Source organism: Gracilinanus agilis, chromosome 4, assembly GCF_016433145.1.
Source record: "Gracilinanus agilis isolate LMUSP501 chromosome 4, AgileGrace, whole genome shotgun sequence".
Taxonomy (NCBI): Eukaryota; Metazoa; Chordata; class Mammalia; order Didelphimorphia; family Didelphidae; genus Gracilinanus; species Gracilinanus agilis.
In genome coordinates this window covers 196418358-196431035 of record NC_058133.1, presented here as the reverse complement: position 1 = coordinate 196431035, position 12678 = coordinate 196418358, and the positions used below count along the sequence as shown (strand labels likewise).

The following is a 12678-nucleotide window of genomic DNA, read 5'->3' as shown; positions in this document are numbered from 1 at the left end:
GGTCCTTCTATTCCTATACTTTTCAATGTTTTCAATAGGAATGGATGCTGTATTTTGTCAAAGGCTTTTTCAGCATCTATTGAGATAATCATGTGATTTTTGTTTGTTAGACTGTTAATATGGTCAATTATGTGGATGGTTTTCCTAATGTTGAACCATCCTTGCATTCCTGGTATAAATCCCACCTGATCATGGTGGATGACCTTCTTAATTACTTGCTGGAGTCCCATATGAGAATTTAATCAGACACGCCAGAATCTGCAAGCAAATAGTGGTTCTCTGAAAAGTAAGGGGGAAATTAGCCTTTTACATTTATAGGGCAAAACAGAGTTTCCAGAACATTCTTGAAAATTTGTCTTGTTTCAAAATTGTCTCTTTTCAAAAAATAAAGCCAGATTAAAAGTACAGAAAAAATTCAGATTTCATTTGGCTGTGCAACAAACTATTTGCTTTCCTGTGAAGTAGTGAGATATAATTAGGGATCGCCAGGAATAAAGAGAATAAAGACATATTGGAAGTTATGTAAAGTGCTGAACTCAACTGTATCTGTTTTCAGTTAGGAAAATTGAATATTTGCTTTGGTGACTAGGAAATTTGTGTAAAAAGAAGAGGAAAATATCCATTCTTCTGTTAATTCTGGGAGCAATGACTCCCCCAAGATCACTTCTTATCAAGTGCCCAGGTCTTCTGCCTTCACCAATTCAGTGTTATTTCCTGCCACATACTATAGCTGCTTCCAGCTTATGGAAGTCTAGAGGGACCTTGACTTTTATATCCCCACCTGAGACATGCATGACCTCCTGAAAAGATATCCCAAATAGGTGATTCTCTACCTTCCCCTACTATGCAAAACTGTCCCAGAATGGAATGAAATATTCCCTGAAGTAGGAAACTCCCCTCTGGTGCTTTGCTTAGATTCTCTCCTTTGCTGCAAGCATGTCCCCTCTTATAGTCTAATATCTTTTGGATACATGTCTTATTGGTCTGCCCCTTTTGCTTGCCCTCTGGATTATAAACTCTTTAAAGGAAAAAACTTTTTTTCCTACTTTTTTATATCCCAGGTTCAACACAGTGCCTGGTGTTCTTAATTTTTTTTTTTAATCATTGAATTGAATGAAGGAGAGAGGGGATTCTGATATATATGTAGTTAAACTTAAGTAAGGTTGCCCGAAATGGGAAATGGTTTTTAAAAATTGTACGCCTCAGAGTCTGTCATACAGAATAAGTGCTTTTTGTATCCAAAAACCCAGCAGAAATATTTCTCTTACACCTACAACTTGATCATGTTCATTAAATGACTTTTTACTATAAAGACAGGAAAAGGGTCTGAACCTGTGAATTCATTTGTTTCTTTATTGTTGTTGTTTTTTAACTCTCATCTTCTGTGTTAGTATCAATTCTAAGACAAGAAGAGTGGCAAGGACTAGGCAGTTGGGGTTAAGTGACTTGCCTGGGGTTCTGCCACTAGGAAGTGTCTGAGGCCCACTTTGAACCCAAATGCTCTCAACTCCAGGTCTGGTGCTCTATCTACTGTGCTACCTAGCTGCCCGCCCTGCGAATTCATTTGTATAGGAACTCCCAGCAGAGGGAACTCTTTCTACTCATTTTGATAGTGAGATCCATTGCTGTTTTATTGCTAGCTTATTTTGGTTGCTACTAGCTTTCTGGCTCATTAATGTCAATAATTGCACCTTTTATGCAATTTACAGTTTTAAAGAATGGAGTAGAACACAAAAGAATTGTTAACTTGCTTAGGGTCACACAGTATGTGTCAGAGGTGAGACTTGAACTTGGGACTTCCTGGCTCTAAGGCCAGCTCTCTATCTACTTCAACATGCTGTTTCTTGTATAATATAGAAAACTACAGAAAAATTATATTAGAAAGAGAAATGCTTTCTGAGGGATTTATGGAAAAGAACGCTACCCACATTCAGAGGAAGAACTGCAGGAGTGGAAACACAGAAGTAAAACAACTGCTTGAACACATGGGTTGAGGCGGACATGATTGGGGATGTAGACTCTAAGGACCACCCCAGTGCCACTATCAATAATATGGAAATAGGTCTTGATCAATGACACATGTAAAATCTAGTGGAAATGCGCATCAGCTATGGGGGAGGAAAGTGGGGGGGGTGAAGGGGAAAGTAAGAGCATGAGTCATGTAACCATGTTAACTTTTCTAAAAAATAAATATTATTAAATGTTAAAAAAAAAGATATGGAAAGGGTTGAATAGTTGGAACCAAATACAAGTTATAAATGTTGTGATGTTAACTTGGAAGGAAGTTTCCTAGGTAATATTTTCAAGATCTATGAGTGGTCTGAGCTAACTTTTTTTATTAATGTCTTTGGACAAAAAATAGTATATTGATCAAAACTCCAGATGACACAAAGCTAGAGAATATAGTTCACACCATGGATGATAGAATCAGATAGAACATTGGACTCATTCTAATAAGAGTAAATTAAATATGGATAAATTTTTTAAAAAAAGAAAGAGAAATGCTGACTTTGATCAATCTGGGATACTTGAATGATACATTCGTTTTTTTATGTTTAGTAATTATTAGTAAGTTACTAGATTAAAAACTATTACTAATATTGATTAGTTTTGATTGATATCTAAAATCTAAATGAATGGATTATTACAGCTGGAAAGGACTTTAGGGGTGATCTAATCCAACATTAGACCTGAGTTCAAATTCTGTCTCAGATCCCAATTTTACAGAGGAGAAAATTCATGCTCAAAGAGAGAAATGACTTTGGTAATACAGCCACGATTCCTCATTTCAAGTTCAGTGCCCCTTGATTGATATACTCATTACCCATTTATAGGATTAAAGTTAATAAAATTGCTTTGGCTTTTTCCCCAACCAGGATCATAACTTATGAAATACCTGAATTTGTAGCTAACCTTTTCCTTATGTGCTTAGAGAAGAAAAAAACAAAACAAAACAGAGTTGGAACACTTTGTGCTAAGGCAAGAAGTGTTAGGAACACGGTGACCTGAGAGGAGGAGTCCAAAGAGATGAAAAAATGGAAAGCAACGTTTGTGCTAGCAACTTCCAGGTAGAATTGCCTCATTCTTAAAGTACCTTCAGAGGCTCATAGCATTGAAGATGTAGAGCTAAAAGTGACTGTAGAGGCCATCTAGTCCAACCTTCCCCTCTCCCATTTTACACATGAGGACACTGAGCCCAGAGAAGGTAATTAATTTGCATAATGTCACAGGTTTTAAAATCTGGCAGAGACAGGATCTGAACTTCTTTTCTCACCTACAATAAATCAAAATAATTGTTGTTTTTAAGTGTATTTGGGCCTGTTATCATGGTTTTTCCAAGACGCCACCATTTCTCATTTAGTCTGAGTTGACCACTTACAGTGAGAGAGTACACGTCGGCATGAGCCTGGAATGACAAGGATGGGCTCCTGACCGCTCATGGCTTGCTTTCTGCCTGAAGGGAGCCCCATCACTTCACTGCCTTTTGCCTAGTTTATATTTTTCGCTACCGGCAATCTGGTTCGTTAATGCCAATAAGTTTAGCCTTCGCATGAGACCCGGCAATGGCTTAAAAACCAAGAACCACCCCCAGCCCGAGCTCGGAGCAGTTTTCTGCGGGGGGGGGGGAGAGGGGAAAAGGAGGATTTAGATGGTGGTCCTCTTGCACATTTCTTTATAGAGCGAGGACAATGCTGCGCACTGCAGCTCACCCTACTGGGCAAACTGAAAAACTGCAGCATTCGGGAGCCTGGGCTGAAAACGAGAGAATTTTTTCATTGGTTGTGCCCCGACACCTTCCTGCCCAATCGGGTGAGAGACGTGCTTCATCTCATGAATATTAAACAGTGCTGCCCTTTTGGTTTTAGGATTCAGAGCCATTGTAGCAATGAATGTTCTGGAATATAATAGCCTAATCTATTGCAATATAGGCCCATTTCTGGTCATCTTAACGGCGCTGCTATCTCCTCCCCCATCTTTCCTTTCTCCTCAGCAGCACAAGTGGTTTTTAAATCGCCTGTTAATTTTGCTCTTAATTTATGTAATTGGTAAACTGTATCCTCCTAAATGAAGAGGATTAGTTTTAGGTTGAGTTCACTCCTTGTGCAGTCAAGATCGGGTTGATGCATCTCTTTAAAATGATAATAAATAGCAACCGTTCTCCTTTTCCTGCCACGTGTTAGTCCTATGGCCTTTGCTACCATTCCCCTCATTGTTAGGGCTCTGGAAAAAAATGGAATATGAGTACCCTGAGTTATGGATAGCTGTAGAAGAGAAAAGGAGATGGACAGGAAATCAGGCAGCAGTGAACAGAGAAGAATCTGAGACCTTCACCACACATGGATTAATCACAAGAGCTAACCACGCAAATCCAAATGGATATTTAGAAAGCAGTGAAGCCTCTAAGATGTTCTGTAGGAAACACCATACATTTTCTAATACATGAGTATGTGCAAAAAGGTATGTAATTTATAATGGAAATGTTGACAGGACCTTCGCCTTAGCGTTGCAAATGTCCTGAGGTAATATATTTACATGCGAATAACATTTACATGTATGGATGCATCCGTACTGATCTGTCTCTCTAGTTGTGTGTTCTGTTCAATAACTTAGACTCGTGGTTATAATAAGGAGTAATAAGCTGAGGCATTGTTCATCTCAATGCAGTTCGGCTTTTGGAAGTGTGTTACTGTTAAATTAGTCCATGAAAACCTGGCAATATTAACACTGCCAAGCATGAAAGCTAACAGGATTTGGATCAGAGACCTTTATTTGTGGCGTTTTAGTGAGGGCTCATTAGTTTAAAGAGGGAAGCTGTGTTTCTCATGGGCTCTTAGATATTAACTGGAGTCAGGGGCCTGTCCTTCCATCCATCCCTCCAACAACCACCACCACCAGAATGCGAACAGGACTCGGTTCACCTTGATCCCCTTATGCCTCCCAAAGGCATTTCATGGAGCAGTAGCAAAACTGGCCTCTAGGAATCTAGATGAAAAACTTGCCTTGCAAAAGGAATATATCCATGTAAAGAACTGGCTGTTGATGTGGATAAATTCTTCATTATATCCCTCATAATTATTTAGAGGAGAAATGAAAGATGAATACGTCCCTAGCAAGTGCCAGAAAACCTTTGGCCCCTGGCATAGAAATAGGGAAATAAATCTCTGGGTTTTACAGGAGTTATTTTTTTTTTTACTTTCAACCTTCTTCTTTCCTTCTGCCCTCCCTCCACCTCTATCTTCCTTCCTTCTTTCCTTCCTTCTTCCTTCTTCCCTTTCTACATGCCTGCTGCCTTGTGCCATTTAAAGGAGCCATGTTGAATATTCATAGAAATATGTCTGTGGCATTATGTAAATATAAATGCCCTTGACTTTGATTGTTATTCCTACTCAAGACCCACTGGTGTAAAGTTGTCTCAAACTGCTGTCTTTCTGTAATGCGTGGTAAGTCCTCATGCGATTTTCCAGACTTTTCCATGTATTCCTCTTCCCCCCCCTTTCTTTCCTTCTCCTTTCCCTTCATTCTTCTCCTATCTCCCTCTTTCTCCATCTCTCACCTCTTTTTTCTTCCTCTTTTCCTTTGTCACTTCACTCCCCCCCCCTTCTCCTTTTTAATTTTTTCCTGTAAAACAGTCACAGAGGTCTTGTATCAAAGCAGTTCCAAATAGGACTCTTTTCTTGATCCTTAAATAGCACCTGCAGATTCAGGCCCTAAGTGGTTTGCAATGAGTCAAAATAGTTACAAGGGGAACATCATCAATGCTTCATTTTCCCCCCTCTGTTTTATTTAGAATTGAATTAGGAAGTGAAAGTTTTTAACAGTTTAATTCACTTCTCCATAAAGTTTATGGAGCAGCAACAGCTGGCTGAGTCCCTGGTAGGAAAAAAGCCAAGTTCTAGTGGCCAAGCTATTGTTTCTGAATTAGAAGAGGGGGGAAAGAGGCAGGGAGAGGAACTCATTAGCTGTTAATGAAAACACAGGGAATTAAAACAAATAGCACAGAAACCCTAGCAAATAATTACCTTACACCTGACACAAAGCTGCTCTCTCTTCCAACTCCAACCCTCAGAAATTCCCAACTTATTACTCTTTGAAGCATGAATGAAATTGTATTTGACTTTCAGGAAAGAACAATAGAGCAAACCATCTCCCTTGAAGGCCCCATGGCAGATACCCAGTGGAGAAACTGCCCCTGGAAATATTAAATATGGTATTTACTGTCTAATTCTTAAGACCCTGAACTAGAGGAACAAAACCCCAGCTAAGAGCAAGCGAGTCCTTTTTCTGGTTCCCCAAATCTCATTTCAAAATGGACAAGAGAGTACAAGCTGTGATTAATGAAGGCATATGGTCTCTGTGTTAGAATAAACATCTGTAGAACTATAGATTGATTCTAAGTTGAGTTGTGACCGGGATGTCTCTCTCTCTCTCCCATGGCAGAGTGTTTCTCCGGTGGGAGAGGCATTCTAAGCAAATGGAGTTCCTAAGTTCTAATTGGAGAGATACCAAGGGGAAGCCTCTGTCACTATGGCTCGGGATCATTTATGTCAGATCCCACTGGACTGGGGAGTAATCACCTGGTCCTGCACTGGCAGACAGACAGAGAAATGCAGAAAATGGAGTTTTGAACTTATACTGAATTCCAACAGTACTATAGTTTGAGGCAACCTTTTGCCCATGGGGCTTGAGGAGGTATAGGGTTCTTTTCTGTCTACATAATGGGAAGGATGTATTTTGGCTGCTCCTCCCTTTTCTCTCTCTTTCTCTTCCCCTGGATTGCTCAAGGGGCTTGTGCCCCTTGAAGTGGCACTGAGGATAACTCTATCACCGGAAACTAATTAAGCTTATGTACAAAAACCTCTTTTCAAAGTGTTTTGTGTTTTCCCCAGCCAAGGAGAGCACTGATCCGGGATTGGTGCTACTCTCGTGTGAGTTGTATACTATTCTGTATTAAGGTAACTGTCCTGAATTTAGATTTGGGGGTTTAAATACCAGCCTTGGGATAGTTAGGCCGGAAGCCACAGGAATCATCATGGAGCTGATTCATCCTCCTGCAATTCATAGTTTGAGTGCCAGCTCCATGCAGATATTTGGGCCAAAACTTTAGAATCAAGGGCCGTTTCTGAGCGATGTGAGTGTTTGCAAACTGGGCAGTTATTTTTCATGATAGTAGGTTTTTGCTAGGGAAGTACATTTGTCAAATTTCTGAGATTAAATAATCTGGCTTGGCTCGGGACAGTGGTTTATAAGCGACCCTCTTAGAGAAATAGCCCTGGATTTGAAGATCTCAACTCAAACCCTATCCCTGCCACCAACTTGTTATGTGGCCTTGAACAAATCCCTTCCCTTCTTTTGGCCTCAGTTTTCCTCATCTCTAAAAGGGGAAGGAATTGGACTAAGTGACCTTTAAGGTCTCCTGTTCAAAAATCTATGATTCTATAATTTTATCCTGAAAAGGGTATCCTGTATTAGGCAACCCAAAGCACACAGTTGGTTTTGCTTTCTTCTTCGCCGTCATCTTCTCCTTTTTCTTCTTCTTTTAAAATGGAATATGGTCTGATCCAAAGGAAGAAAAAAATCCTTTTAAAAGAGCAGACCTATCAGGATTGTCAGCATCCTGCCCAACATTCTCTCTCTGCAGATTGCGCTGGTAATGCTATTTCAGTGGCTCTGCCGTGATATGAAATCTGAGCGTATTAGACCTCTGCCTCGTATTTGAGAACATTTCTAGTTAGAATGAAAATTACACAGTGGTGCCTCAACCATAGCTATTGTGCTCTTGTATTTTTTTCTCTGCTCTTTAATGTCTAGTCAGTATTACCCAGTAGACCCATGAGAAGAACATTCCTCCTGCATTGGGCCCAGAAATTGGGCTAACTGAGAATTCTGGCTTTTCCCCTTTTCCCTCTATAATAAACGCTGCAATTTCTAAAGTCTTTGCATGGCTCTGGCCTTCTACCTCCCCTTCAGTATAAGAAGGGAAGGATTCAGATAAGACTGCCACATCCTTCCTGCCCCCCCCCCAAATGACCCAATAAGGTATCTATTGCCACCTTTCCTCTTCTTTTACCTTCTCCCAGTTTGATTGCAGGAGCATAAAGCCTTTAAGGGAGGCAATATCAGTTCTTTGGAAGTTGTCTAGTTTCCCTGTTCCCTGGTTAAAATGAAGGGCCAAAGCCCTCCTGTGTTTACTGAGATTAGCACTGGAGTTTGTGGTTGGAAATTAGTATTGGAGATCACAGTAAATTCAGCGGAAAATCCTCTTTTGGTGTTTGTAGATTGTAAAATGAAGGGAGCAGCTGTCTTGTCCTGTTATCTATTATCCTGCTGTCTGTGCCTCTCTTTGGATGAGTTAAGCAGAGCCTCGGCTTCTTCTCTCTGAACCAGCTAACATCTTGCTTCAGTCTCATTGGAAGTACCTGTACAGCTGAAGTACTCTTCATTTTTCAATCTGGTCCAACTCTTGGTGACCCCATTTGGGGTTTCCTTGGCAAAGATATTAGGGTGATATACCATTTCCTTCAGCAGCTCATTTTACAGATGAGGAAATGGAGGCAAACAGGTTTAAGTGACTTGCCCAGGGTCACACAGCTCGAAAATGTCTGAGGCTGAATTTGTACTCGGGCAACTACTCTATCCACTGTGCCACTTAACTGCACTGAAATACCCTTTTTAATAGTGGCCAACTATAGAAGACAATGTTGATATAAACCAAAAGTATTCAGATACTAGACAAAGTGTTGTCATGGGGAAAGCACTGAATTGGAAGTCAGAAGAGTTTGAATCCTGGTTCTCCTTCTTACTGTTTCTGTTGCCCTGAGCAAGTCACTTATTCTCTCTAGATATCAGTTTCCTCAGTTGTTAAGTGAGCCTGTCAAACTTGAAGATTTCTGGGGATCATGGGGCAATCGGTAGCATAGTGGAGAGAGGGCCAGGTCTGGAGGTCTGAGTTCAAATTTTACTTTGGATATCTCCTAACTGTGTGGCCCTGGGCAAGTCACTTAGTCCCTATTGCCTTGCCCTTGCCTTAGAATTGATACTAAGGCAGAAGATAAGGATTAAAAACAAGATTTCTGGGTATCCTTTCCAGCTTGAGATCTAGGATCGAAGACTCAACAGTGTTCTAATTCCAGAACTTAAGTAGGCTTTTCTCTGAGGTATAGATGAAAAACATAAAGCAGGTTGCAAACCTTAAAGGGCGTTATCTACAAATATGCCAGTTGTTGTCATTATTATCATGGCTCTGACAGCAAATATTAAATCTTGGAATGAATTCCCAAAGGACCAGTGGAAGCAAGATATGACTTACGGTCAGTCACAGAATGAACCAGTTGTTTATAGAGGTAGAGAATAATGATAACAGCAACAACCGATAGCATTTATAGAGTACTTTAAAGTTTGCAAAGCACTTTGCATGCGCTTGCTCATTTTATCCTTACTGCTCCAGGAGGGAGCTTATTAACTATTGTTAACCTCATTTTATAGATGAGGAAACTAAGGCTAAGAATGCTTTTGTGACTTGTGTATGGTCAAATCGCTAGTAGGTATCTGAGGCTAGATTTGAACTGAGGTCTTCCCGAGTCCAGCACTCTATTTACTATGTCACCAGGTGCCTCAGAATGTAAGAATGTGGCACCATCAAGGTTTTTATCACTCACTCTACTTTTCTTCCTATTGTTCAGGCAGCAAGAAAGTGTATTAGTGACTTACAAATTGTTCTGTGCCACTTATTTCCTTGACACGTATAGCTTAAATTTTAAGGTGTTCATGTTAATATAAAGTGTTAGGAGTGACCTTCAAGAAGAAATAAAGGAGTTATTGGTTTCCACCCAAAGAGCTCTTCTGATTTTTTAACCCTTACTTTCTATCTTAATATCAGTTCTTTTTTTTTAAACTCTTACCTTCCATCTTAGAATCAATGCTTTATATTGGTTCCAAGGCAGAAGAGCAGTAAGGGCTAGGCAATGGGGGTTAAGTGACTTGCCCAGGGTCACACAGCTAGGAAGTGTCTGAGACCAGTTTTGAAACCAGGACCTCCCATCTCTAGGTCTGGCTCTCAATCCACTTAGCTACCCAGCTGCCCCCCTTAATATCAATTCTAAGACAGAAGAGTGACAAGGAATAGGCAATGGGAGTTAAGTGGCTTGTCTACAGTCACACAGCTAGGAAGGATCTGAGGCCAGATTCAAACCTACGTCCTCCCAACTCGAGGGGGTTGGGCTACCTAGCTGCCTCTCCGAATTCTTTCTAGAATGTCACCATATGACATAAGCCTGTTTCCTTTTTTTTTAATCTGCTTCTTTGAGGACAGCTGGGTAGCTCAGTGAATTGAGAACCAGGCCTAGAGATGGGAGGTCCTAGGTTCAAATCTGACCTCAGATACTTCCCAGCTGTGTGACCCTGGGCAAGTCACTTAGCCCCCATTGCCTACCCTTACCACTCTTCTGCCTTGGAGCCAATACTATACATAGTATTGACTGTAAGACGGAAGGTAAGGGTTTTAAAAAACAAACAAACAAACAAATGAATGAATGAATAAATAAAGTCTGTTTCTTTTTCTTTTTTAAGGAGGTGATCAACCTGAAAATTACTCGGGGCAGGACAGCTCTGAAGACAATCCCAGTGGGACTCATGGCCCTTTCTTAATGTCAGATGCATCTTTTATGTCAGATTATCAGGATGAAGGTAAGCGTCCTTCTTTTTCACTGGGTTCCAGGTAGACTAGATCTATTAGATTTTGCTCTTGCTTTCTTTGCTTCCTGCAATTTTTGTACCCACTAGATTGTTTACGATGGTGATGGCTGACTTTGTAGACCCGTCAGCATTTGTTTCCCTGGGACCACTGGTCCTTCTGAGGAATCCAGTGCTTCGGGAGTTAATGGTGGCCTGGTAAACACTAATTCTGTATTGGGGTGGGGACATACCGTATTGATCTCTCTGGATAAGCTGTAGCCCCAAAGCCAAGTGAATATTTTAATGTCACAAAGCCCATGTTGCTCCTTTTATGGGGCTCATAGCCTTCGCCGAGTTGTCTGAGAATTGAGAGCCTTCCATGCGTGATTAATTGGGACCTCTGAGCTCACTGAGCCATGATAAGATATCACCTAAGTCAACTAAGCCATTACCTTAGGGAAATCTTTTACTGGTGGCCTTTCCTGGTATGCTGGATATTCCAATGAAGAGCTAAGATGATCTAGAATACTAAAATGAAAACTTGTGGTTCCCTTAGGGATGTGGAGGGAAAATTGAACGGATAATTCCTTGTTTCTCTTTTACTAGCCTCTGTTGCTTCCATTTTTTTTCTCTTTCCAATTCTCTTGAGATTTAATTTTCTTTTTTCAAATGACTTTTTGGGCTAGATGTTGGCATATCGCACCTGCTCCTCCATACTCCCACCCCTTCAACTCCATTAGTTTCTTTTTTATTCCTTCTTCACATATTACCTTTTGGTTCCTTTAAGTGGCCCCTGCGACCGTTCAGAACTGCCTAATAAACTGATTATTGCCATCCCAGAATTATGCAATCTGCCTTGTGGATGTACTTTGTGGGTTTTTTAAGTACTACCAGTTCTTACAGGATCTGAAGTTTGGGGAAATATGCTTTGTGATATATATCTGTAACATCGCTCTCTTGTGTAGGCACATGCATTGGATAAAACATCAATTAAGCACTTCCTATATGTTAGGCTCTATGTTAATCACTAGAGATTCAAATGTAATCAAGCAAAAATAATCCTTACTCCAAAAGAGTTTATGTTCTAATGCAGTGATTCCCAAAGTGGGCACCACCACCCCCTGGTGGGTGCTGCAGTGATCCAGGAGAGTGGTGATGGCCACAGGCGCATCTATCTTTCCTGTTAATTGCTATTAAAATTTTTTTTAAAATTAATTTCCAGGGGGCTAAGTAATATTTTTTCTGGAAAGGGGGCGGAAGGCCAAAAAAGTTTGGGAACCACTGCTCTAATGGAAGGAGATAACATATAATGAGGAACTAAAGAATCAAGGATTAATGTGACAAGGTAGCTGGGTGGCTCAATGGATTGAGAGCCAGGCCTAGAGATGGGAGGTCCTGGGTTCAAATCTGGCCTCAGACACTAGTTGTGTGACTCTGCGCAAGTCACATAACCTCCATTGTCTAGCCCTTGCTGCTTTTCTGCCTTGGAATCAATACGCAGTATTGATTATAAGATGGAGGGTAACAGAGATGGCTGGGGAGTAGTAGAGAAACCTGATTTCAGGCAAGATAAGGTGAAAGTGCAACTCTTGCAGCAGCTAGCATCTCAGATGTGGAATACAAGACTCTGGTGGGAGGGAAGATGGGGGATGATGGCCAGAGTGGAGGGAGGTAGCATCTTGTGGATGGACTGGAGACCAGATCAGATGGAATTAAAAACACAGATGTGTCAGATCCATTGCCCACTTTTTCCAAATAAGGCAGAGTCTCACACTGAATTTAGTTTCAAAAGGCAACAAGAAATGCTTGGAACCTCAGAACAAAGGGGCTGTGAGGCAAGGTTCATCGAGTGCCTGCAGAAACTGCCAAGAGTCCTAAAAGAATGTAGCAACCTGCCCAGGTACATGGCGAAAGAAAGAAAGAAAGAAAGAAAGAAAGAAAGAAAGAAAGAAAGAAAGAAAGAAAGAAAGAAAGAAAGAAAGAAAGAAAGAAAGAAAGAAAGAAAGA

General features: G+C 40.7%; 1 protein-coding gene across 1 annotated transcript in view; it reads left to right on the top strand.

Annotated features, from left to right (window-relative positions):
• Window positions 1–12678, top strand: part of SKAP1 (src kinase associated phosphoprotein 1) — a 428729-nt gene that overhangs the window by 88558 nt on the left and 327493 nt on the right. The window contains exon 4 of the mRNA XM_044675113.1: window positions 10567–10683. Coding sequence (XP_044531048.1) covers window positions 10567–10683 — 117 coding nt within the window. The remainder of the gene's footprint in view (window positions 1–10566; window positions 10684–12678) is intronic.